This window comes from Canis lupus, chromosome 15 (genome assembly GCF_048164855.1).
Source record: "Canis lupus baileyi chromosome 15, mCanLup2.hap1, whole genome shotgun sequence".
Taxonomy (NCBI): domain Eukaryota; kingdom Metazoa; phylum Chordata; class Mammalia; order Carnivora; family Canidae; genus Canis; species Canis lupus.
Window position 1 is genome coordinate 53,085,247 of NC_132852.1, and position 24,711 is coordinate 53,109,957.

At 41.1% G+C, this 24,711-nt stretch overlaps 1 protein-coding gene across 4 annotated transcripts in view; it reads right to left on the reverse strand.

Moving 5' to 3' along the window:
* Positions 1-1,795: 1,795 nt before the first annotated feature.
* The window catches only part of SLC37A3 (solute carrier family 37 member 3), a 51,167-nt gene continuing 28,251 nt past the window's right edge, over positions 1,796-24,711 (reverse strand). For 3 of the 4 annotated variants that reach the window (XM_072777424.1, XM_072777425.1, XM_072777427.1), the window contains 9 exons: positions 20,364-20,460; positions 17,841-17,925; positions 16,729-16,907; positions 14,317-14,458; positions 12,187-12,288; positions 11,534-11,581; positions 10,390-10,541; positions 4,736-4,801; positions 1,796-3,210 (listed from right to left, as the gene is read on the reverse strand). In XM_072777424.1, the coding sequence (XP_072633525.1) occupies positions 3,118-3,210; positions 4,736-4,801; positions 10,390-10,541; positions 11,534-11,581; positions 12,187-12,288; positions 14,317-14,458; positions 16,729-16,907; positions 17,841-17,925; positions 20,364-20,460 (964 nt within the window). In that variant the 3' untranslated portion in view covers positions 1,796-3,117. Of the gene's footprint in view, positions 3,211-3,242; positions 4,510-4,735; positions 4,802-10,389; positions 10,542-11,533; positions 11,582-12,186; positions 12,289-14,316; positions 14,459-16,728; positions 16,908-17,840; positions 17,926-20,363; positions 20,461-24,711 lie in introns of those variants that run through there. The other variant, XM_072777426.1, reaches the window with a different exon arrangement.

A 24,711-nucleotide genomic window follows, 5' to 3' on the forward strand; every position in this document is an offset into this window, starting at 1 on the left:
TTTCCCTTGAGAATTGTTCTTAACTATACACCAGCGTGTATTTAACAAACTGCTACCATACCTCTCTTTAGTGGTTTCTTATTCACTATTTACCAGAGCTCTTGGTAGATGAGAACAGCTCATCAGGGAAAGTTGCTGACAACTTACTATAGAAAAGAAACTACCAGAAAGTGAACAGAAAAGAGAACTCAGTAAAGGGGATAGGAGGTCAGGAGAGTCAATAAATTAAAATGCTATAGAAGGGACGCCTGGGTGGCTCAGTGGTTAAGTGTCTGCCTTCGGCTCAGGGCATGATCCCAGCTCCTGGGATTGAGTCCCACATCGAGCTCCCCATGGGGAGCCTGCTGCTCCTTCTGCCTGTGTCTCTGTCTCATGAATAAATGAATTTTAAAAATATTTAAAAATAAAAAGCTATAGAAGCCAGGAGAAAAAGTCCTGGGGAAAATGGAGTGGTTACCAGTGTCAAGTACCAGAAAGGAAATAAAGATAAGGAGTGACAAAAAAAAAAAAAAAAAATCTCCAAATTTAAGGGTCTTCAGATGTACAGTTTCTGTAAGGTGATGAAATAAGAGGTCAGAGGGCAAGGATAAGGTGTCCAAACTGGGCACTTGTACAGAAGGGACGTGCTACTGATAATTATGTCAGAATAACAGGAATAAACCAGGCCTGTCCCAGGCAAGCAGATACGCAGTTCGTTACCTCACTGAGGAGGAAGCTAGGACAGCCAGAAAGGCAGCAGATGCCATCCATTAACTCAAAGGGCTTGGCTGTGAAAAGAAAAATAGCTTGGGGGGTCAGCAGAACTAGTAGGGTAAGAAAAGGCTTTATCAGTTACTTATGGGGGAGGCAGGGAAGACTTCTGGAGGTTTTAAAGAAGGGAGGGAGGAAATGCAGGAGAGCATTCTGCATCCTCCATCAACTTCACAAAGTGCACAGAAGGCCCTCAGGCATTTCTCGGGTGAACATTTACTATGGGACTCTGGGCTTCCAGGAAGAAGGAAGGAACAGAATAGGCAGGCGCAGGGAGGGGATTTTCTTCCTTTGAAACTACACAGAAGACAGAGAAGAAAACACAGTATGACCAGAAAGGGCAGGCCAGGGTGATTTTCTTCACCCTAATGAGCACGTAAGATGTAGCTGTCAGAGAAGCTGTCATCTCCAAATTAGCTTCTTTGATGGCCTCTTCTTCAAGAGATAAGAAATTAATAAGAAAGTCAAGTCACAAGTTCTTTAAAGCTGATTCCTATGTAGATTGGCAGAACCAGAACAATAAGGAAATATATCCATCCATGCAATAAATCCTTTCAGTCAGGGCTGAGCACTTACCTGTTTAGAATTTCGTTTTAGATACAGCTTGAGGGCTACAAAGAGGTCAGGGGGACACTCGCCCAGCTAAGTTCAAACAGGCCAAAAAATAAAATAAAATACAAATAAAAGAATAAACAGGGTAAGAAAACAATGTTGCTGTCAGGATACAAAGATGCTACCATAGAGAGGAAACTCTCAGCCAAATGTCAGAAGGAGGTTAAATAATAAAAAATGGCATTTGTCTCTCTAGACGATTCCTAAATTACAACCAGGCAGCTCATCCAAACTTAGCACAATCTCACACAAAGGGGCAGGGAAGGTGTTCACAGAACATAACAGAGAAGGGGCTATCAGGGAGAAGCTAGTTATACAATCTGGCAGCACCAGCGGGTCAGTAAATGGTCAACAGCAGGAAATTATAAGGCATGAATCATATTCTAGAAGGAGGAAGTCAGAGTATATATTTAAATAACCAGATGGACAAGTATTTACTATAAAAGTCAGTTTATTTTCCCTTCCTGTGTTTCATATTTTCCCTTTTTTGTCAGTAATGAGGAATTAACGATTGGAAATCTCCTTGATTAAATAACATGAACAAGTTCATAAACACACCACATTTTAGAGTATAAAGCAAGAAGTTGAAAAATATTCCCAAAAAAAAAGAAAAATATTCCCTAACCCAACACAAATCAAGCAGCCCTCCAAATTGCACATTTTCCCCCAAGTTCATGTCCATAATTTAAAATACATATACAGAATGACCTAAAAATATTGATAATTAGTACAGAATTCACAGCCTTGAAGACATACGTGCTACAAACTGCTAACGGATAGATACCTAGTCCCCAGGCCCTAGTAACCCATTCCTGTGATTCAAGGTCATATACTTAATGCCTTATACTAGGACAAGAGGTCTGTCCTCTGTCTCTAATTCTAGTCTTCTGCTGAGGTAACTCAAGGAACCTGGTTGTGAGAAAGATCAACTCTCTGAAAACAGGGCTAAGCAGATTAGCGTCCTAGTGGATCCTAATGTCCCCAAAGAGCAAATCTGGAGTTGAGTACTTCAGTCGTGAGCTACACCTTGGAATGTTCATGATAACTGCTGATGTACCTTATGGCTCTTGAAACGAAGACTGCGTACTTCCAGGAGTTGAGTTTTGAATGAAGACAGAAGAGAATGAGGTGACAATAATTTGAAGGTATTTCTGCTTCTGGAGGCGAATAACTTTAGATCAGATAGAGTGACTGAGCCAGTCACCATGTAGTGTGATTTTCCCACCACAGTTAACAAAGAGAGTCTTTGTCCAAGGCAGGCTTACACTTGATCCAGCTTGAGCACACTACCAGGATTTGATGCTTCAAAGATGAGCGACTGTTCTTTGCAAACTCATTATCAAAGCAAAATCCAATGCTTCCTTCCTATTCGTGGAGCCCGTCATTGATGCAAACCATGTGCAACTGTCTCGTGGCCACTCAACTTTCCAGGCTGGAGAATTAAGGTCCAAGTCCAAGACAGTATTTCAGGTTAAAAGGATAAATTTCAACAGGCCAAATAAAGAGGCTGGCAGATTCATGGGCCAATCAGTACATTTATGAAACAGTGAAAATCGTCCACAATAACTCATGTAGTGCAGAGAAACAGCCTGGCCTTCACCACTGGTCAATATCTCAAGTGGCTGACACTGTTGAAAGAGACTTGACAATCTGAGGTTTTGTTGGAGCTCTTAAGACAACCCCCAAATAGGGTGAATTTAAAAAAATAATGGTCCTGATGTGTCTCCCATTGTTCTTTACTTCTGTGGGCAACACTCACTCACTCAATACATGAGCTTGTCGTCTTTGCATAAGATAGCAGGTTTCCCTCACTATTAATGGCGAGATAAACAAAATTGTACAACTTGTCTGTGAAGAGAAAAAAAGCATTAAATATGCATTGACAATTTAATTAACTGTTAGAGCACCATGTTTTGAACGTAATAATGAATGTGGACAATTGGATTCATTTTGACTTCGTACAAAGATAACTTGATCTTTTTTTTAAAGATTTTATTTATTTATTTATTTATTCATTCATTCATTCATTCATTCATTCATTCGAGACACAGAGAGAGAGAGAGAGGCAGAGACACAGGCAGAGCGAGAAGTAGGCTCCATGCAGGGAGCCCGACGTGGGACTTGATCCCGGGTCTCCAGGATCACACCCTGGGCTGAAGGCGGCGCTACACTGCTGAGCCACCCAGGCTGCCCCAATATAACTTGATTTTTAATGAATTGGAAAATGATTTTGAAAATCAAAGTTAATATTTTTTTAACAGTCTCCTGAAAAAAAGAACTAAGGTACGCAAAATTAAATAATTTGCCATAGGTAGAGAAATAAAAAAAAATAGTACTGGAGCTTGCTATATGTATTTTTTATTTATTTAAGTAATCTCTGCACCCAGTGTGGGGCTCAAACTCATGACCCTAGGATCAAGAGTTGCATGCTCTACTGACTGAGCCAGCCAGGCACCTCTGGAGCTCATCTTAAAAACAGTGCTTCTTATAACAGAGATCCAGTTTTCTTTCTGGTACAACTTCTTGTATGATCACAGAGCAGGTTCCTCAGGAGACATTTCCCTCTGTTTAGCACAGATGTCAGATGTGGAACAAAGAAATATGGCCCAGTCTTTAGAAGCTAGCGGGCAGTTAGGCAGAAGAAGCATCCTTTGTGATAACCTTAAGGCAGCTCCAAGCAATTTGGGAGCTGAACTATCCTTGGGTTCCTTGGACAAGGCTGGAGGAGTATGAAATAGGGATGGGATGGATACTAAATGGATCCCCTTGTGGATGAAGCTGTCACCAGGCTCTCTCAGGGAGACCTGTCTTGAGCACCATCTCACCAATAATGTAAGAGGAGGGTAGGTCACATACTTATTCAACAGAGAACATTTTTAAAGTATAACACCTTGTTCTCAATTGGCTTTTTCCCAGAAAGTACAATTCCAGCCAAGAATGTTTAAGGCATGACAAATATTTTCTCAAGAGACTCTCATCATTTTAGAACCTACACACCAGTGTTAATTATAGTAATGCTTCTTTTTGAGTGTGATGTCGCTTGGTGTACACTGTAATTTCCTTCAGAATTCCCAAATTATATTTAGCAGGTAGAGAGTACCCCGGAAGAGTACACCGATACTTTCGATAAGTCTCTCACCACCTTTTCTGGAATTATAAATGACAATACCCATTAGGCTCAGGTCAAGGGCACACTAAAGACCCATTCCCACCTTAAAAAAAGAATGTTATCTTTGAGACTCATAAAATGTTACTTTTCACAAAAGGGTGACTAAAAGCAATCAGCAATTCTGCTGCTTTAAGTGACTTAAGTCAATGCTTTGAACTAAATTAGTAAGAGAAACCACTAGTTAAAAGGGACACATTCACTTACCATGAGAATGAAAAAGTAGAACACCCATATCCATCCCAGATTGTCCTGGATCAAAGACACTAAGTACTACAAGGGAGAAAAAGAAATTACAATATAATCCTTTATAAATTAATCAAATGAAGTAGCTGAAAGGTAGATTAAACACAGCTCTTCCAGAAAATGAGAAGGGAGTTAAGATTCGTAGATTGTCTTTTGGTTTACAAAGCTTTCATGTGCATGTTCCTACTTAAAGATACCTGGCCCTCATCTTTATTTATTTATTTATTTTTAAAGATTTTTTTTATTTTTTTTTATTTTTTTTTTTAAGATTTATTTATTCATGATAGACAGAGAGAGAGAGAGAGAGAGAGAGAAGCAGAGACACAGGCAGAGGGAGAAGCAGGCTCCATGCCAGGAGCCCGACGTGGGACTCGATCCCAGGACTCCAGGATCAGGCCCTGGGCCAAAGGCAGGCGCTAAACCGCTCAGCCACCCAGGGATCCCCAAGATTTTTTTAAAATTTATTCACAAGAGACAGAGAGAGAGAGGCAGAGACAAAGGCAGAGGGAGAAGCAGGCTCCATGCAGGGAGCCCAACATGAGACTCGATCCCGGTTCTCCAGGATCACGCCCTGGGCCAAAGGCAGGCTCTAAACTGTTGAGCCACCCAGAGATCCCCTGGCCTTCATCTTTAAAAGAAAAAAAAAATGTTATTCATTTACTTAGAGAGAGAGAGAACACAAGTAGAAGGTTGGGGCAGAGGGAGAGGGAGAAGCAGATTCCTGGCTGAGCAAGGAGTCCGATATGGGGCTCAAACCCTGGGATCATGACCTGAGTCGAAGGCGACACTTAACCAACTGAGCCACCTAGGCGCCCATGGCCTTGTAAGGGGCACCTGGGTGGCTTATAAGCTGGCAGAGTCCAAGCACAAAAACTGCAGAACAGATGACAGGGCTAAAAGGTTTATCTTAATTCACTTTGCTAATAAAAGAGGAAGATGAACATCCTCAAGCCACTTCTGTTCAATTATTCTTTCTTCCAATGAAAGGTACTATAATTGAGGCTTTGATGTTTTTAAAAATAGTTGGTTTTTTAAGTATGTTGCTCATTTTTCTTTTTTTTTTTTTAAGATTTCATCCATTTATTTGAGAGAGAGAAAGCAAGAAACAAAGCAGAGGGGGAGGCACAGACGAAGAGGGAGAAGCAGACTTCCCACTGAGCAGAGAGCCCAACACAGGGCTCGATCTCATGACCCCAGGATCATGACCTGAGGTGAAGGCAGCTGCTTACCTGACTAAGTCACCCATGCGCCCCTGTCACTCACTTATCAATTGTGTTATTTACTCAGAGGATTTCTTTTTTTTTCTTTTTTTAAATAAATAAAATAAAGATTTTATTTATTTATTCATGAGATACACAGAGAGAGAGATGGAGAGAGGCAGAGACACAGGCAGAGGAAGAAGCAGGCTCCACGCAGGGAGCCCAACGTGGGACTCGACTCCGGGTCTCCTGGATCACACCTTGGACTGAAGGCGGTGCTAAACCACTGAGCCACCCGGGCTGCCCTACTCAGAGGATTTCTATATGGCTTTAACATTTTATGGCAAATTCTTTACTTCAATCACCCAAAAGAATCTAATAGCATTTAACCCATTTTCTTTTCCTATTATGACAAAATATATGTAACATAAAATTGGTCATTTTAGCCATTTTTAAGTGTACAATTCAGAGGCATTATGTACATTCAGTGTTGTACCACCATCACCACTATCTATTCCCAAAATTTTTCATCACCCTAAAAACAAAATCTGTACCCATTAAGCAATAACTCCCCACCATCCTCTCTTCCCAGCCTCTGGTATCCTCTGATCTACTTTCCATCTCTAAGAATTTGCCTGTCCTAGAGATTTCATGTTCAGTGGAATCACACACTATTTGTCCTTTTGTGTCTGGCATATTTTGCTCAGTGTACTGTCTTTGAGGTTGCAGCACATGTTGGAATGTCCTCTCTTTGTATGGCTGAATAATATTCCATGCTATGGACATACCACCTTTCATTTGTTCGGTTATTAGTGGATGAACATTTGGTTGGGTTCAACCTTTTGACTATTATGAACGATGCTGCCATGAACATTGGTATACACATGTATGAGTCCTATTTCAGTTCTTTTTTTTTTAAACAGACTTTTTCTTTTTAAGATTTTTATTTATTTATTCATGAGAGATACAGAGAGAGAGGCAGAGACACAGGCTCCATGCAGGGAGCCTGATGTGGGACCCGATCCCGGGTCTCCAGGATCACACCCCAGGCTGAAGGCGGTGCTAAACCGCTGAGCCACCAGGGCTGCCCTGTTAGCTGTCCTAATAGGTGTGGTGTCTCACTGAGTTTTGATTTGCATTTCCCTAATAACTAAGGATGCTGAGAATCTTTACATGTGTTTATTGGCCATTTGTACATATTTGTCATGAGGATTTGTCCCTATGATTTCATCTAAGAGTTTTTACGGTTTTAATTCTTAAAGTTAGGTATTGATCCATTTTGTGTTAATTTTTGTCTACACTGTAAGGCAAGGTCCACCTTCATCCTTGTGCGTGTGTGTATATCCAGCTTCCCCGGCACCATTTCCTTCCTCATTGAATGGTCTTGGCACTCTTGTCAAAAATCAACTGACCACAGATGTGAAAGTTTTACCTGTGTTCTTCCACCACATACTACCAGTAAAATTTATAAGTGGAAAATAATTAAAGCAAAACGAGTGATTTAGCCTAGATTACATATGGAAAGCAAAAAAGCAGAGGTCTAGTCACCCATTAAAGGGCTCACAGAAGGGGAATCCCTGGGTGGGTCAGCAGTTTGGCACCTGCCTTTGGCCCAGGGCATGATCCTGGGGTTCCTGGATCCAGTCCCACATCAGACTCCCTGCATGGAGCCTGCTTCTCCCTCTACCTGTGTCTCTGCCTCTCTCTCTCTTTCTCTGTGTCTCTCAAGAGTAAATAAATAAAATCTTTTAAAAAGAAAAGGGGGGCTCACAGTGGTGCTCCCAAGTCTTTCTGCCACTTTATCTTTCTTTTAAAAAGTTTCATTGACACATAATTTTCATAACATAAGCTTCACCCATTTAAAGTATACAACTCAATGGTTTTTAGTATATCTACAGAATTGTGCAACTATTACCATAATCTAACTGTAGACCATTTCTATCACCCTTCCCCCAAAGGAAATCTGTACCTTCAGAAGTCACCCCACAGACCCACCTGACCCCAGGCAACCACTAATCTATTTTCTTTCCCTATAGATTTGCCCATTTGGGATATCCCGTATGAATGAAATCATTAAGTATGTGGGGTTTTTTTATTTATTTGTTTAGTATGTGGTCTTTTGTAACTGGCTTCTTTCACTTAGCCTCCTAATTTTTAGGTGCATTTATATAACTTTTAAGTGTCAGATACCCTCTTCAACCGCCAAATACTACTCCATCATATGAATACACCACATTCTGTTTACCCATTCCTCAGTCAACGGACATTTGGGGTTTTTCTACTTTTTAGCTGTTATGAGTAATCCAGCTATGAACATGTATGTGTTCAAGTGTTTATGTAGATATCTGTTCTCATTTTTCTTGGATAGATACCACAATTTAATCTTTCTGAGCCCCTACTATGTGTCAAAAACATACTAAGCATTGGGACCACAGAGGTGAAGGAAACAGTTTCTGTTCTCAAAGAAATGCAGACTCTGGCACAGACAGATTAGTAAATGTGATGTACCATGACATTCACTCTGTTAGAGGTAGGCATCAACTGCTATGGAAACCCAGAGAGAAACAAACATTTTTCTTGTGAAGTCAAGGCAGGTGGGGAAGCTGTTCAGGTTAAGTTAGGAGAACTGGGACAAGGCTCATTAAGTTTCTAATATTAAGTCATAGAGTTTAGAACCTCCACACAATGGGAAATTATTCAAAAACCAATATGGAAGAGGAATGAATGAAGCTAACAATGATTTCCTCCAGATGTCGTTTCCCCAATCACCAAAGTGAGCCTAATGCTGACCCATGTTCACAGTTAGGGATCTGAATACTGGCAGGTGAGACATTCTAAATACAAATAAACTCCCTGAAATGCTCATTATAACCCACCCATTTGATTAATGAAGAAAATATCAGGGAGAAACAATAACCAAAAATACAGTGGTATCAGAAAAGGATGTCCAATACAATCATCCTTCACCCCTTACTTAAAGACCTCTGAACTAGTAGCCAATAGCACTTTTGGCTCCTACTGCAGCACACAATCAAGTAAAAGCACATTTCTCCTACTTTTGCTAGTTTTTTTTTTCCATCTTCAGTCTCATAATCATATATGCTAAGCACATCAGTCATATCAATCATTCATTCTACAGCCATTCAACAGATGTGGGAATGCCTACTGTGTGCCAGGCACCATTCTACATACTGAGGCTACCGTAGAACACAAAACAAAATGCTGTCTTCGTCATACTTATATCATAGTGGGAGAGTCAGATACCAACGAATAAGGATATAATGTATGGCTGGGTAGTGATAAGCATTAAGATGGCTTATTTTCCTCAATAATTGCTCTCTCATTAGCCATCAGCAATCACACATTGGTGATCTACCCCCACAGAGCAAGCAAAAGCGATAGTCAAGGCCGGTAATAACCTAAATGTCAAAACTAAGAGACTTTTTTCTTCCATTCTCCTTCTCTGGCCCCTCTATACCTCTGATCTCACTAACACCTCTCCTCGCCTCCACGGCACTCTCCTGACTTCCTACATCTTTGACCACTAAGCATCCCCCAAGGTTTTGCCTATATTTTCTTTGCCCATTAAACATTTCATTGACTTCCAAAATTTCAATTATTTTATCTATGTAGATGATTCTCTGATCCTTATTTTTACAAAATTAGCACTCAATGACCTGGAAAGGTATATCCTAGGAGAGGCATGACTCACGACTGTCCCAAGGAAGAGAAGGCTAAATTTAAGTCTTTGAGTGGTTCTGACTACTTATTATAGGCCAATCTCAGCCTAGACCATCTCTAGCTTACAGTGCATAAGAATAATCAGGAAGGCTTGTTGAAACATAGATCTCCAGGTCTAATTCAGCAAGCCTGCAGTAAGCTTGGTGTTCTATACTTTAATAAATAACCCAGATGATTCTGACACAGACATTTATGAACCTCCCTTTGAGACATTCATTAGAAGCAGAGAAAGTGACTCAGAGCAGCTGCAGAGTCCATGGCAGTATCTGTAGGGATCCATGTGAAGAACGTGTGTGTCTGGTACAAGAGAGGAGGTAGGGTGTGCATGCCAGGTGGGGAATAACGAGAAGCACGTGTCTCGTGGCTCCTCGGAGTGCCAAGTTCAGGCTGAGAAGAAGGGAGTAGCAAACTGTGACTGAGGGAGTGTCAGCTTTTCTCCAGACAGGAAGAATCTGGAAATAAAAGTGGGAGGAAGAAACTAAAAAATGTAGAGGGACCTTCCATATTAGGTCACATTAGCTGACCTCAGAGAAGATCAGAAACCCAAGGCTTACAGAAAAGTACACTATATGGCACAAGAGTGCCACCTACTGTGGCTCAGTGGGCAGGTGCAAACTCTTCACCAATGAGAGACTACTCACCGCTCAATTTTCAACCCCTCTCTTGTTCCCTCACCTGGCCCACCGCAGCTCCAATGCTTCCAGTTCCATCAACAATTCCTGTGACAGTTGCCAAAGCCTCACTGCTCCCTTGGATTAGCTCTTGGCGACCCAGGTCCGCAGAAATAGCAGAACTAATCATATTAGAAGGTCCACCGATAAAAAACCCTGAAGTCGTAAACAAAACAGGTTCTCATTAAAACCCTATTCATCACCCCACTAGAAATCCCCTGGACAAGACAAACTCTTATCCCAACATTTTAATCAGTATGTTGGAGGGAAACAGTAAAAGGGGGAGGAAAAAAAAAAACAGTAAAAATGAAAACTCTCCCAGATAACGTCCTCTTCAAACTAGTTAGCATCCACTTTTCTGAAAGCCCTACTTGGATTACACGATATTTTGGTATACTTTATAAAAACCAAAGATACAGAAAATACAGTGAATAGACAACCTTTCTCATCCTGTAAAGTCTATATTCATTAATAACTAATTATATTCGCTGGTCAACTTTTACTATGACAGAGTTGTATCAACTGAGTATTTGTCCAAAAACAAGCACACATATTGAACAAAAAGAGAAAAGAGAAAAGGCTCCCTAAACAGTGCAGATGGTTCTATCAGCCTCTGCTCTCCATGAGGCTCCAAGGACTGAGTTGGCCCACGTGAATCTGTTCACATGCTTGGAATGACTTCCATGTGCCTCACGTATCATGAGCAGCTCTCACTCTCTGGAGTATGATCTAAGGTTTAAAAATAATCTTTCTATACCATGGTCCCTAATTACACTCAACTGTTTCATCTGGTGCTCAAGTGGGAAAATACTGACCAATTCCAACATAAGAGGAACACCTTTTTGAAAGCTGGTGAATTGGTTTCCAATGGGGCATCTTCCTAAGTCACTTCCAGAAGTAATAAGGGAAGCCGGGGCAGCAATCAAACATTTTAGAAAATCTCTGTCAGAGGGGACGGCTTCTATAACACTAGGACTTAGGAGGTCACATCATAGCAGAGAAACAGAATCTGAATCTGAAGCAGGCAGAGTTCTCTGTAATGAAGGTTTTAGTATCATTCAAACTGAGGGAGCAAACGGTCTCCCTTTCTTCCTTTTTATTTACAGAGGAACAGTAACAGTACAGTGAAACGGAGCCACACGACATACCTGTAACTGCCATCAGAAGTGCATTAATGGATTTATCGTTTGGAGAACCTATGAGGAAAGACGCAGAAACAGCATGCTGACTTTGAAAGCAGATTACATGGGCCCCCACTGAAAGGCACGCAAAGATCGGGATCTCAGTGACCTCACGGATCACTCCCAGAGACAACAAAGGGATACAACTCTTTCACCGCCTACTTCAACTTTTATTTGTAATGTCTGCCTCTTGCTGGTGCTCGAGCTAATGAGACTCCTAGAAGCTAAAGAAAAACTCTACTCCCATCTCAGCAGCATCTTGGGGGACATAGTGCAAACCTACTAATTACCATCTTTCCTCTTTTGAAACCGTTTCCCTTTTATTGTTTTATTGGCTCTAATGCTGGCCCTCTGGAGCCTACCCGCAAACAAAGCATATACACTCCCAAGCAAGCTTTTAAACAAACCAACAAAGCACAAGAGATGCCAGTTGCCTCCCCAACACAAATAAAACTACATGAGGGTACTTTTTATCCAGGCGTTTACAGGACTATACAAAGGCCTTGTATCAGCCTTTGTAGCTGGTCTCAAGCATCTCCCCAGGGTTGATCGCTGACTCGTGGCAAATGCCTTAGTCCCGAGAGATCAGAAAAATAATTTAATTGCCAGGGAATACTCACGGCTATATCCAACGAGGGACCCAATGGCCAGAAGTAGACTGAGGGCTAAAACGGGTGCTCTCTTCTGTAATACGTCAGAGATGAAACCTTGCAAAGTCCCACCTGCAAGCATTAAGAGTGCATCACAACCAAAACCTTTTATGATTTAGCTCAGTTATCCAAAGCTTGTTGTTCCCCATGCACCGTCCCCCTGCTAGCAGGATCCTGACACTGGTCTACCCAAAATGAGGGCTGACTCTCCCAAAAAAGCTTCCCCCACAGCTTCCTTTAAGGGAGATTACCCATCAATTGCCAAGATGGCTGATAGGAGCAGGACACCATGAATCAGACAGCAAAATAAGGAAAAAGGAAATAAAATCATCAAAACCACCAACTATCCCTGGCTGTTCTCCCTTCTCAAGCCAGTAGTAAAGGCTTTTCCTGATTTTTCTTTTTCTTTTATTATTATTTTTTTGTTTTGTTTTTTCTTAGGGACGCCTGGGTGGCTCAGTGGTTGAACGTCTGCCTTTGGCTCAGGGCATGATCCTGGAGTTCCGGGATCAAGTCCCACATTAGGCTCCCTGCATGGAGCCTGCTTCTCCCTCTGCCTGTGGCTCTGCCACTCTCTCTCTCTCTGTGTCTCTCATGAATAAATAAATAAAATCTTTTTTTAAAAAAATGTTTTTTCTTAGAGAGAGAGAGAATGTGTGCATGTGTGTGGCTAGAGGGAGAAGGAGAGAGAGAATCTTAAGCAGGCTGCACGCTCAGCATACAGCCTGACACAGCTTGATCTCATGACCCTGAGATCATGACCTGAGCCAAAATTAAGAGGCAGATGCCTAACCAACTGAGCCACCCAGATGCCCCTCTGCTTTTTATTTTAAAAGATGATTCATTAAAGACCATGCTTCGTGGGCTATTAGTGGCAGCCAATAAATGTTCACTGAAATTAAATGTAGCAATTATGGTTTGGTGATAATGAACAGGTCAGGATTTTTAGAAAAAGGTAATGTGAATCCTTTAAGCAACAAGGTCACATGTAGGTGCAGCCCCATTTCAAGCAATAGGGGCTATGGGACATCTGGTACATCCTCATCGCACAACAGGTCCCAGAAGCATGATCAGATCTAAAGGTGGCAGCCTCACCTTTGGCTCTGTATCTAAGAATAAGGGCAGACAAGTTAAGTACAGTAACAGCATATCACCTGAGGATGCACTGCTCTCTTGTTCTCGGGACAGCTTAGCCTTACCACAATTCTAAATCCAAACATTACACAAAGGATGTTACAATTTTGCCGCAGCCATATAAGTAATACCCAGTAAAATGCATTCTGTACAACTGTCTTATTTTAAAATTTCTTGTGTGGGATGCCTAGGTGGCTCACCAATTGAGCGCCTGCCTTTGGCCTAGGGCGTGATCCTGGAGTTCCAGGATCAAGTCCCACATCAGGCTGTGTGGAGCCAGCTTCTCTCTCTGCCTACGTCTCTGCCTGCCTCTCTCTCTCTTTCTCTCTCTCTTTCTGTGTCTCTCATGAATAAAAAAAACCCTTATAAAAATAAATGAATAAATAAAATAAAATTTCTTGCATACTTGTTTATACTTCCAGCCACAGCAAAAAGTTACTAGTAAAATCTGTGCACAGCTGTGCACAATGAAGCAGTTGCAAAATACAGAAATTAATCCCCACGATTATTCCTACCCTATGATCTGATAAAATCTATACACTAAGCTAATATTTTCCTTTCTTTGACTATGGGTGGTGGGAAGTCGATAAAGTTCACATTCTAGCTTGGATCTCTGGCACACATTAGCTTTAAACCTATGATATCACTGAGAGTGTGCTGAAGGGTTACATCTAAAGAGATTGCAGAGGGAAACATCCCTGTGCTTCCCAACACAAAAGAACTGATGCATAAACAAAGAACCGAGAAAAAAAGAGCCCTATAAATCGCAGGGCTGCCGTGGGCTGGCTCTTCTTTTCTATGGATCCTTTTTTCTTTTTTAAGAGTTTAGCTGTTTACTGGTAGGACAGTTAGGGAAAATGGCTGTGGACTAAGTAATAAAACTTTTCATGCTGTCATATTTCATAACCCAATAAAATATTACTAGTGACAAACTCTCATTATAGAAAGAGATGCATCTGGCATTACCTATAATTCCTCCAACATCGTACCAAATGGACAGCTTGTCAGCTTCAGCCTCCTTCCATCCAAAGTTGTTACTCAGATAAAAGGGTAACCAGAAGAAGAAGGAGTAATTTACTAACTTCAAGCAGGCATAGGCCAGTGAGTACTACAAGAAAAACATGCAACTATCAATAAGGAACAGACAGCACAGCAGGACCACAGTTCTTAATGTAATTAAGAAGCAAAACCATACACAGGAGTTTGGGAAGAACAGTACCTGATTTTAAAAGTACACATTTCTCTAAATTCCCATTTGCCTGACTCTACCTTGTCTCCCTCTTCTCTTTAACCCCATTAGCTTTCAGAAAGGCATGCACAGCAGGCCTCTAGAATAAAAATACATAGGAGTATTTCTTAATTGTCCTCAGTTTCTTCTCCTGTCAGTTCCCTGGTAGAAGCAAACCAGTGTTTTGAACCTCAAAGGCAGGGCATATACTCGTGTTCCTTTCTTTAGATGAAGACAAAAGGTATCCATACCACTATCATTAACTGTAAGCAGAGAACTCCAGTAAACAACATCACAGCTTTTATTCCAAGCAGCCCAACACTTTTGGTTCTTCTACTTGCTGCAGAGTTAATGTTATGAACAGTGGTTAGCAATGTGACGAAACTATAGTTTCAAGGTCTAAGGAAAGCATCAACGTTAAAACTGCTTTCACATTACGGTTTCTAAAAGCCTTGTATTCCAACATCCAGTGGAAAAGCACAAAGTATCTTTGGTGAGTCAGGAATGAAAGAACATGACCATCCTGGGCCTTGTGGCTCTACTCTGAGGAATAAAAGTTGCAGCTGTCTTAGGATGGCAGTGGGGCTAAGACTCTTATATTCAACACATTATTACCAGGAAATCCTGACATTTAGCATCAAAGGAAAAAGGGGGAGGAACAGAGAGGCTGACTTCAAAGGGTGTCTGGCTAGTATATTCTTTTCCCTGGAGCGGCCAGTTATTCCCTAGGTATCACTTGTTTTAAAACAGCTTCCCTGGCAGGGCAACAGCCACCCCCTAGAGAGCCAAATCCCAATCATGAGGGCATTCTGTCCAGACAGCCTGCTACAAAGACAAAGGGATTAAGTTAACTCGATTTCCTCTGCATCCCTGCCCGTGTCAGGAAACAATTGCTTGTGAAATACAGAGGAGGAGCAAGAGTTTCATATTTAGTCACAAGAGACGTAAGGTCTGTCCCAGAAAGTAAACTATTACCAGCAGAGTATTTTAACAACTACTTAAAAAATACCAATCTTTAGGATAAGAACAGGCCTCAAGGAACTTGAATATCTCTTGTCTAATACGTCATCTTTGGGTTACAGAACTGTGGAGACTTACACATTTGTTGTAATTCACGCTTCACTATGTGTTTGCAAATATCGGTGCTCTCAGCTTGGGGGCATGGGCAGAAGGGAACTAATGAGTACGCAGTACTGCAAGCTTCAGACTCTGAATCTTGCTAAGGGGCTACACTAGTAAGGCACCATTAGACGACAAAACAAAACCAGGTGCTTGTTCACAATACAGTAACCCAATGTTACAGACCCCGAGGTAGAATGGTTGACTTTCTGCTCTATGGGAAAGGGGACTGAGACACAAGGATAGGCTGAGTGACTTACCCCAGGCCTCACAGAGAGTTAGTGGGTAAGCTGGACACATAACCTAGGCCTCTTAACTTCCACTCCCGTGCTAGAGCGCCCGAAACATCAAGACAGAAAAACTGCAGCAGAAGGGATTTAGTTCAGATGTTAGAAAGTTCTCCTGACTGTAAAGGTTTTGGAAACACTGGAATGCATTACCAAGAAATACTGTGGAGTACTGTGTTCTATACTTTTTTAATAAAAGGGCAAATCATTTTTTTTCCTAGAATGCTAAGAATACAGGCAAATAAGGCAGACTTAAATGAATCCTTCAAAACCCCTCTTGGTCACATATAATTCTACAATACTTCAACAGGCCAAAAAAGAACATATTTAAAAATATCAATTTTGCCTTCTTACTTGAATGCAGGGTCAGGGTCAGCAAACCAGGGCTCGCCAGCCAAACCTGTCCACACCCATTTATTCCATATCATCCAGGGTTTCTTGTGTTCTACAGACGTGAGTAGTCGTAGTAGAGACTGTACCACCGCCCCCCTACCCGACCCCACCCCAAAAAGCTGAACACATTTACTCTCTGGCTCTTTGCAGAAAAAGTACACCAACCCCTACATCAGAATGCAGAAAAAATTTCAAGTCATGCCACCCTAGACACAAGCTGAGGGGAATATATTCCTAAAATAAAGTATCAAAGAGAAGCTAAATACTTCAAGATGCTTTATCACAGGCAGTGCTAATACCTAGGCTATAACTTCTCACTAGTGGTGGTAAGGAGATCTGAACCGTCCTTACCGGTATAACTCCAGGAAGACAACAGGCCTGATAAAAGCTTATTGCCTTGACTTGGGTAATAGTACTGCCTTCCTGGATGGAATAATTAGGCTCATATTCATCTTCATTTTCAGCATCATTAATCAATGGCCTGTGTGAGTCCTCTTCAAAATTTTCTTCTGCCTCAATGCCTGGGAGACCTAAAACAGTAATAGCCACAATTTATTAAGTGCCATCTAGATGCCTGGCATTGTGCAAGGTGCTTTGCATGTATCATTACTCATGGGCTCATGATTATTTTTGTCTCATTTTACAGAAGCATTGAAGGTTCAAGGCCAAGGTCAATCAAGGTTGATTACAGTCACACAGCTAATAAGCCATAGAGCCAGGACTCTAATTCTATTTCATCTGGCTTCAAAGCAATATTGTTTTGGGGTTTGTTTGTTTTTAAGATTTTACTCTTTTCTTTGAGAGAGCAAGAGAACAGGGGGAGAGAGAGAGAAGCAGACTCCTCACCAAGCAGAGAATTTGATGTGGGGCCCGATCCCAGAACCCCAAGATCATGACCTGAGCCAAAGGCAGACGTTTAACTGACTGAGCCACCCAGGCGCCCCCAAAGCAATGCATTTTCAATGACATTACACTATCTCTCTTACATTTTAAAAAATGTTAATGATGTACTATTGAACTGACACATCTTTTTGATAACACTCAGAAGACAGAATTGTACATATATCTGCTTCTGTGGCTTTGCTTGTACATATTCTGTATGTAACCACAGATAAGTATCAAACTAAATTACTTTTATGAAGGGAAAGAAATCTGTTCAAACAAGTGAAATGAGAAAAATATCATGCTAATTTCCAGTCAGTGTCTCAATTGCAAAACTCATTTGCAAATGAAGAGTTTTTCCTGAATCTATAAAGGTGAAACACTGCCCTCAAACATTTGCAGCCATGTCTGGTTAGACAACCACAGGGTCTATGGGCCATAAGCAGCAATACCACTCCTTCAACTCACTGAAAGGAGCTCACAGTTCTCCTAAGGAACAAGAGATTGGTTGTGCTGGCCTCAGGTTTCTCTTCGCCCATAACAGTAAGACGTGTTGAATAGAAAGGATAGCTTTTCCTCACCGATTTCTTCTGGTGACACCAGGAGCCCAAAGAAGATGATGATCCCACCAGCAAACTGCACAGCCGCTGTCACCAGAAAGGCATACTGGAGGAGAGAGGAGAGAGGAGCTTCTTACACGTCCGCGATATTGGTTAGAGCACATTGACTAGAAGCACATGTGGGGAAGGGAGGGGACTAAGAAGGAATGAGCATGAGTGCTTAGTCCATGCCAGGCTCAGAACTTGAGTTTCACTTGTCTTTTCCACGCATTTTCCCCACAAGGCTCAGAGAGGACAGGTCAAGTCTCAGGGACACTGAATGGTATACCACTACAGTTGTGAAATCACGACTGGCTCCCAAAGCCTCATTCTCTGCACCACAGATCCTCCCACAAGAGACAGTATCTGGGCAGCCCAGGTGGCTCAGCGGTTTAGCTCCGCCGTCAGTCCAGGGCATGATCCTGGAGACCTGGGATCAAGTCCCACGTCGGGCTCCCTGAATGGAGCCTGCTTCCCCCTCTGCCTGTGTCTCTGCCTCTCTCTCTCTCCCTCTGTCTCTCATGAATAAATAAATAAAATCTTTAAAAAGAGAGAGAGAGAGAGACAGTATCTATCTGCCCTCAAAAATATTCTATCCAGTGAAGAAGATTAAATAATACACCAAACAATAGTACAAGGCACCAAGCAGGCGAATAAAGGAGAAGACCCAGTCCTAATTAAGAAACACATATAGAAAAAAAAAAAAAAAAAGAAACACATATAGAAAGAAATAGCAATGATGTCAGCAGAGCAATACCATGTCTTAAGGAAGAGCTGAAAAGGCAACTGGTGGTCAATCCCAGCATGACCTAAGCAAAGGGACAGGGTGGGAATGAGAGAGAAAGCCTCCTGCATGGTCAAAGTGGAGGGCCTCTGCTAAGGGGCAGCAGGAAATAAAACTGCTAGGAAAAATGAGAGATCAAGATGAAAGAACCTCAAAAGCCAGACAACATTAGCTGAATTATTTTTAGTAGAGAATGGAGCCTGATGTGGACAGGTGGTCTACATTTCTGGGAAAGACAGTGACAAAATGAGTGTTTCCAGAAATCAAATCAGCATGCGGGCTGAACCAAAATTTCCATCTGAGCCAATTGGCACAATTCAGATGAGAAGCCAGGAAGCCTAGAATAAAGGTGACCAAGAACAGAGAAAGGATTTCCTTCCCATTGAGCCTTACTCAACCAAAATTCTTCTGAGACCAAACACTTGGTAAACTATTTAAAGATTTATCTACGTTTTAAAAGAGCGACTTCCCTATTTAGGTTTTAGAATAACACTTTCATATGATCCAAGCAACAAAAAGTTGATGGGTAGTAAAAGCTCTCCCTCCTACTTGTCTCATCCTTTTTCTCGTCCTACTTCTTCTCTCATCCCATTTTACCAGCATATAACCATTGTTGTTATTTGATTTCTACTCCCCAAGAGACTGTTTTAGAAACATACAGGCCAATACAAATCTATACTCTGATTCTTACTCCCTACAGAAATGGCATCATTCAGTACACACTGTTCCACACCCTGGCTTTCTTCACCTAAAAACCATTGAGAACTTTCCCTATCAGGACCCTGAGAGCTTCCAAATTCCACTTCAAAGTTGTGCCACCTTCCTCACACATGTGTCATACTGTATCTCCCTTTTGGTTCACATTTGTTATCAATTTTTTGCTCTTACAAACAATGTTGAAATAACCACATAGATACATCACTTTGTACATGTGGAAGTATATTCATCTGTTGGGATTAAGTCCTGTGGGTGGAACAGCTGGGACAGAGCAGGTGTAATTTTGATAGTTTCAGAGTGACTCCAAGAGGGGTCAGTGCTTGTTTGTTCACATCCTTATAAACACAAAATGCTATCAAAATTTATAGATTCTTACCAATGTAAGTATACAGCACAGTTTCTTTCTTGTCTTTTTCTTTATTTTTTACAGTGTAGTTTTATTTTTTATTTATTTTTTTTTTTTTACAGTGTAGTTTTAACTCACATTTGTCCACCAACTAACACCTAAGCTCCATAAGAGCAGAGATTTTTCTTTTTTGGCCAGTGCTCTATTCTCTACTGCCTAGGGGCACTTAGAGAACTGTGATACATATTTACTAAATGAATAGGTAAGTTACAAATGAAGTGGAATATACTTCATATATTTCAAAGCCATATCTATTCCTTTTTCATGAACTACACATTCAAATCCCTTACCTTTCTTTCTATATATTGTTGGTCTTCTTATTAATTTGCGTGTACTCTTTATATATGAGGGAGATTAGCTCTTGATCTGTAACATGAGTTACAGATACTTTTTTCCCGATTGATTATACTGTCTTCAGACTTGGGCATTTTTCCCATGAATAACTTCTGTGTTTGAATTTATCAAACGTTTGTCCTTTTTTAACATAAGCCTTGTCCGACCAAACACAGCCCTACATAGTTTTAGATAGCCACAGTATTGCTTCCAAAGACAAAACATATTATATATACTCAAGAAAGAACTAGAAGGACATACCTACCTCATAACCGTATTGCAGAACAGAAGAAGCTAGGCATGCTCCCAAAATATTGCCCACTGAAGCACAGGCACTCCAGAGACCAAATACAACTCCTCGTCTAAGACAGAGAACAGTGAAAAACAAAAAACAACAGAATCAGAAGGAATTCAGGTGCAGTTCAAATACAAAATACAACTCCTCGTCTAAGACAGAGAACAGTGAAAAACAAAAAACAACAGAATCAGAAGGAATTCAGGTGCAGTTCAAATACAAAATACAAATACAAAACAGTGAAAGTTCACATTCCAAAGAATAAACATTCTATATTAAAATTTTTTTTAAAGTAAACTCAAATGACAAAATATCAGGTTACTTTAAGATATTAAACTAAACCTCAATTTCGGGCACATCACAAGACACTGTTAAGAGAATTTTAAAAGTAAGCCACAGACTAGGAAGAAATATTTGCATATTGCTTATCTAATAAAAGTCTCACATTTGGAATATAAAGAACTCTCAAAATTCAGTAATACATGGGGTGCCTGAGTGTCTCAGTCAGTTAAGCAACTGCCTTCAGCTCAGGTCATGCTCCCGGGGTCTGGGGATCAAGCCCCACGTTGGGCTCCCTGCTCAGCGGGGGGGCCTGCTTCTCCTTTTCCTTCCTGCTTCTGCTCTCTCTTGCTATCTCTGTCTCATTCTCTCAAACAAATGAATAAAATCTTAAAAAAAAAAAAAAAGAGCCCTCAATAATACAAAAACAAGCATTCCAGGGGCCCCAGCTGGCTCAGTAGGTGGAGCATGCAACACTTGATCTCTAGGTTGTAAGTTCAAGCCTCATGTCGGGTGTAGAGATTCCTTTACAGAAATTTTTAAATCTTAAAAAAAAAAAAAATCCGATATAATGTTAAAGAGTGTGAATCTACAACCATCTCAAAAGTTTTTGAAAAAGAGGCTTCATGCACACAAAAACATGATGCAAATAAGCACATAAAAAGATATTCAACAACAACAAAAAAAGATATTCAACATCATCAGACATTAGAGAAATGCAAATTAAAACTGATGATGTATCACTATCACTACATACCTATGAGGATAACTTGAAGTGAAAAAGACCACACATACGTGTTGTGTTGGCAAGAATACATAGCAGCTAGAACCCTTACATTCTGCTGATGGGAATGTAAAATGGTAAAACCACTTTGGAAGAGACCATTGGTTTCTTAAAAAGATAAATACACATCTACCATATGATCCAGCCATTCTACTTTGACATATTCATCCAAGGAAAATGAAAGCACTTGTTCATACAAAGATTTGTACAGAAACTGTTCACAGGAGCTTTATTTGTAATGACCAAAAACTGATGACAACCCAAATGTTCACCAACAGGTGAAAAGATAAATTGTGATACCATAGATTACTACTCAACTATAAAAAAGGACGAATTGCAGGATCCCTGGGTGGCACAGCGGTTTGGCGCCTGCCTTTGGCCCAGGGCGCGATCCTGGAGACCCAGGATCGAATCCCACATCGGGCTCCCGGTGCATGGAGCCTGCTTCTCCCTCTGCCTGTGTCTCTGCCTCTCTCTCTCTCTCTCTGTGTGACTATCATAAATAAATAAAAATAAAAATAAAAATAAAAATAAAAAGGACGAATTGGGACAACTGGGTGGACGATTAGGCGTCTGCCTTCGGCTCAGGGTGTAATCCCAGGGCCTGGGATCGAGTCCTGCATCGGGCTACCTGGGAGGAGCCTGCTTCTCCCTCTGCCTGTGTTCCTGCCTCTCTCTCTCTGCATCTCTCATGAATAAATAAATAAAAAACATTTTAAATAAATAAAAAATAAAAAGGGATGAATACTAGATCTCAGAATAATCATACTGAATGAAAGCAGACAAGAAACAGTGTATACTGTATGATTCTATTTATGTAAGATTTTAGAAAATTCAAACTAATCTAAACTGACAGAAAACAGATGAACAGTTGCCTGGAAATGGCAATGGGAGGGAGGGGGAAGGGAGCAGGAGGGGTGGAGGAGAGGAATCACCAAAGGGCATGAGGAAACTTAGGGGTGATGGAGATGTCTACATTTTCTTAACTGTGATGGTGGTTTTCAGGGTGTATGCAGGCTGAAACTCATCAAATGATACATCTTAAATGCACGCAGTTCATTACATACCTTAATAAAGCCATTAAAAAAAGAGAGAGGAAAAAAAGGATGAGTAAATAATCTAGTAGAAGGAAAACTAGCTATTACAATAGTCCTGGAGAAAAATGATTAGCTCTGAACATAGGCAATGGCAGTAGGGCTGGTGAAAGAAAGAGAAGCTAATTTTTTTTTTAAGATTTTAAGTAAAATCTTTACTTAAATCTTTACAAGCCCCAACATGGGGCTTGAACTCACAACCTTGAGATCAAGAGTCACACGCTTTTCTGACTGAGCCAGCCAGGCGCCCCTCTATTAATAACATACTGTGTTAGGTCTAGATTTTTTAGCTCCTTAAACATTTTTATAACCTCATGGAGACAGGAGTCTGAGAAACCAACAGGAAGACAACCCAGTAAAGTGAAAAAAGTTTAAAAGTCCTAGCTCTGCCACTTCCAGCTGTGCAATCTCAAGCCAGTCACAGCTCAGGCTCATTGGAACATGTTCTGCTCCTCAAAGCACTGAGCGCAGTGCTACATGCGAAAGGGCTTGGTGCTACACGAGAGTACATGTTAATGTTGTTAATGTTACCTAGTCTACACCTGCTTTTAAAAACTATGACCCTGGGTGCGCCTGGCCCGCTCAGTCAGTGAAGTGTGAGACTCCTGATCTTGGGGTTGTGAGTGTGAACCCTACACTAGGCATAGAGATGACTTACAAATAAAATCCTTTAAAAAAATAAAAATAAAAACTATGACCCTGATAAAGGGGCATGATTCATCCAAGATTAACAGGTTTCTAAGCAATGTCTTCAACCTATCCCTTAATTCCCTGGGGCCCCAATTTTGTCTACTTGGAAAACCATTTGGACTAGATAATCTGTGTTTTCCCCAGGGCTCAAATGCCTGCCCTCTTTCTCTAAAATACATAAAACCTAGCAAGAGGGTGCTGGGGAAAGAGTCAGAAGGTCAGGCTCTGAATAACACTGGCAGACCAAAAACATGATTTGATTTGATTTTTTTTCTTTTTTCAGTTTTATTTATTTATTTGTTTGTTTGAGAGAAAGAGAGAGCAGGGCACATGCAGGCAGAGCAGCAGAGGGAGCAGCAGAGATAGAGGAAGAAGCAGGCTCCCTGCTGGGCGTGGAGCCAAACACAGAGCTCAATCCCAGGACCCTGGGATCAAAGGCAGATGCTTAACCAACTAAGCCACCCAGGGGGGCCCAAAGACACGATTTTAGAAGAAACTAGTTGAGGGGCACCTGGTGGCTCAGTCGGCTGAGCAACTCTTGATTTTGGCTCAAATCCTGATCTTGACGTCCTGGTATTGAGCCCCATGTCTGGTTCCATGCTCAGCAGCGAGTCTGCTTGTCCCTCTCCCTCTCCTTCTGCTTCTCCCCACTCTCACGCTATCTCTCTGGCATATAAATTAGTAAAATCTGTTTAAAAAAAAAAAAGTGCCAAAGTGATTATCCTTGAGTGATACGATTTCAAATGCTTTTACCTTTATTTCTCTTTGTTCATTTATATTATCTGGTTTGTCCACAAAAAAACAAGAAGCCTTTATATAATTTTCAAAATCACAAATGAAAAAAATTACTTTAAAAATCTTAATAAAAAAAAAAAAAAAAAAAAAAAAAAATCTTAATAAAGGAACAGACGGGATCCCTGGGTGGCGCAGCGGTTTGGCGCCTGCCTTTGGCCCAGGGCGTGATCCTGGAGACTCGGGATCGAATCCCACATCGGGCTCCCGGTGCATGGAGCCTGCTTCTCCCTCTGCCTGTGTCTCTGTCTCTCTCTCTCTCTCTGTGACTATCATAAATAAATAAAAAAAAAAAAAAAATTAAAAAAAAAAAAAAAAAAAAGGAACAGACGCCTGGGTGGCTCAGCGGTTGAGCGTCTGCCTTTGGCTCAGGGCGTGATCCTGGAGTCCCAGGATCAAGTCCCACATCGGGCTCCTCACACATAAGCTCACACACAGGGAGCCTGCTTCTCCCTCTGCCTATGTCTCTGCCTCTCTCTCTCTGTCTCTCATGAATAAATAAATAAAATCTTAAAAAAAAGAAAACCTTGATAAATATAAACAGCACATGAGCAGATAGCATCACCTACTCCAAAAAAAACCTAAAGTATCACATGGGAACAAGCACCTCTTAAAATCAATTGTTAAACCAGTAACACTACAGTTAGAGTTCAATAGAAACCACAGCACACTGAAGTAC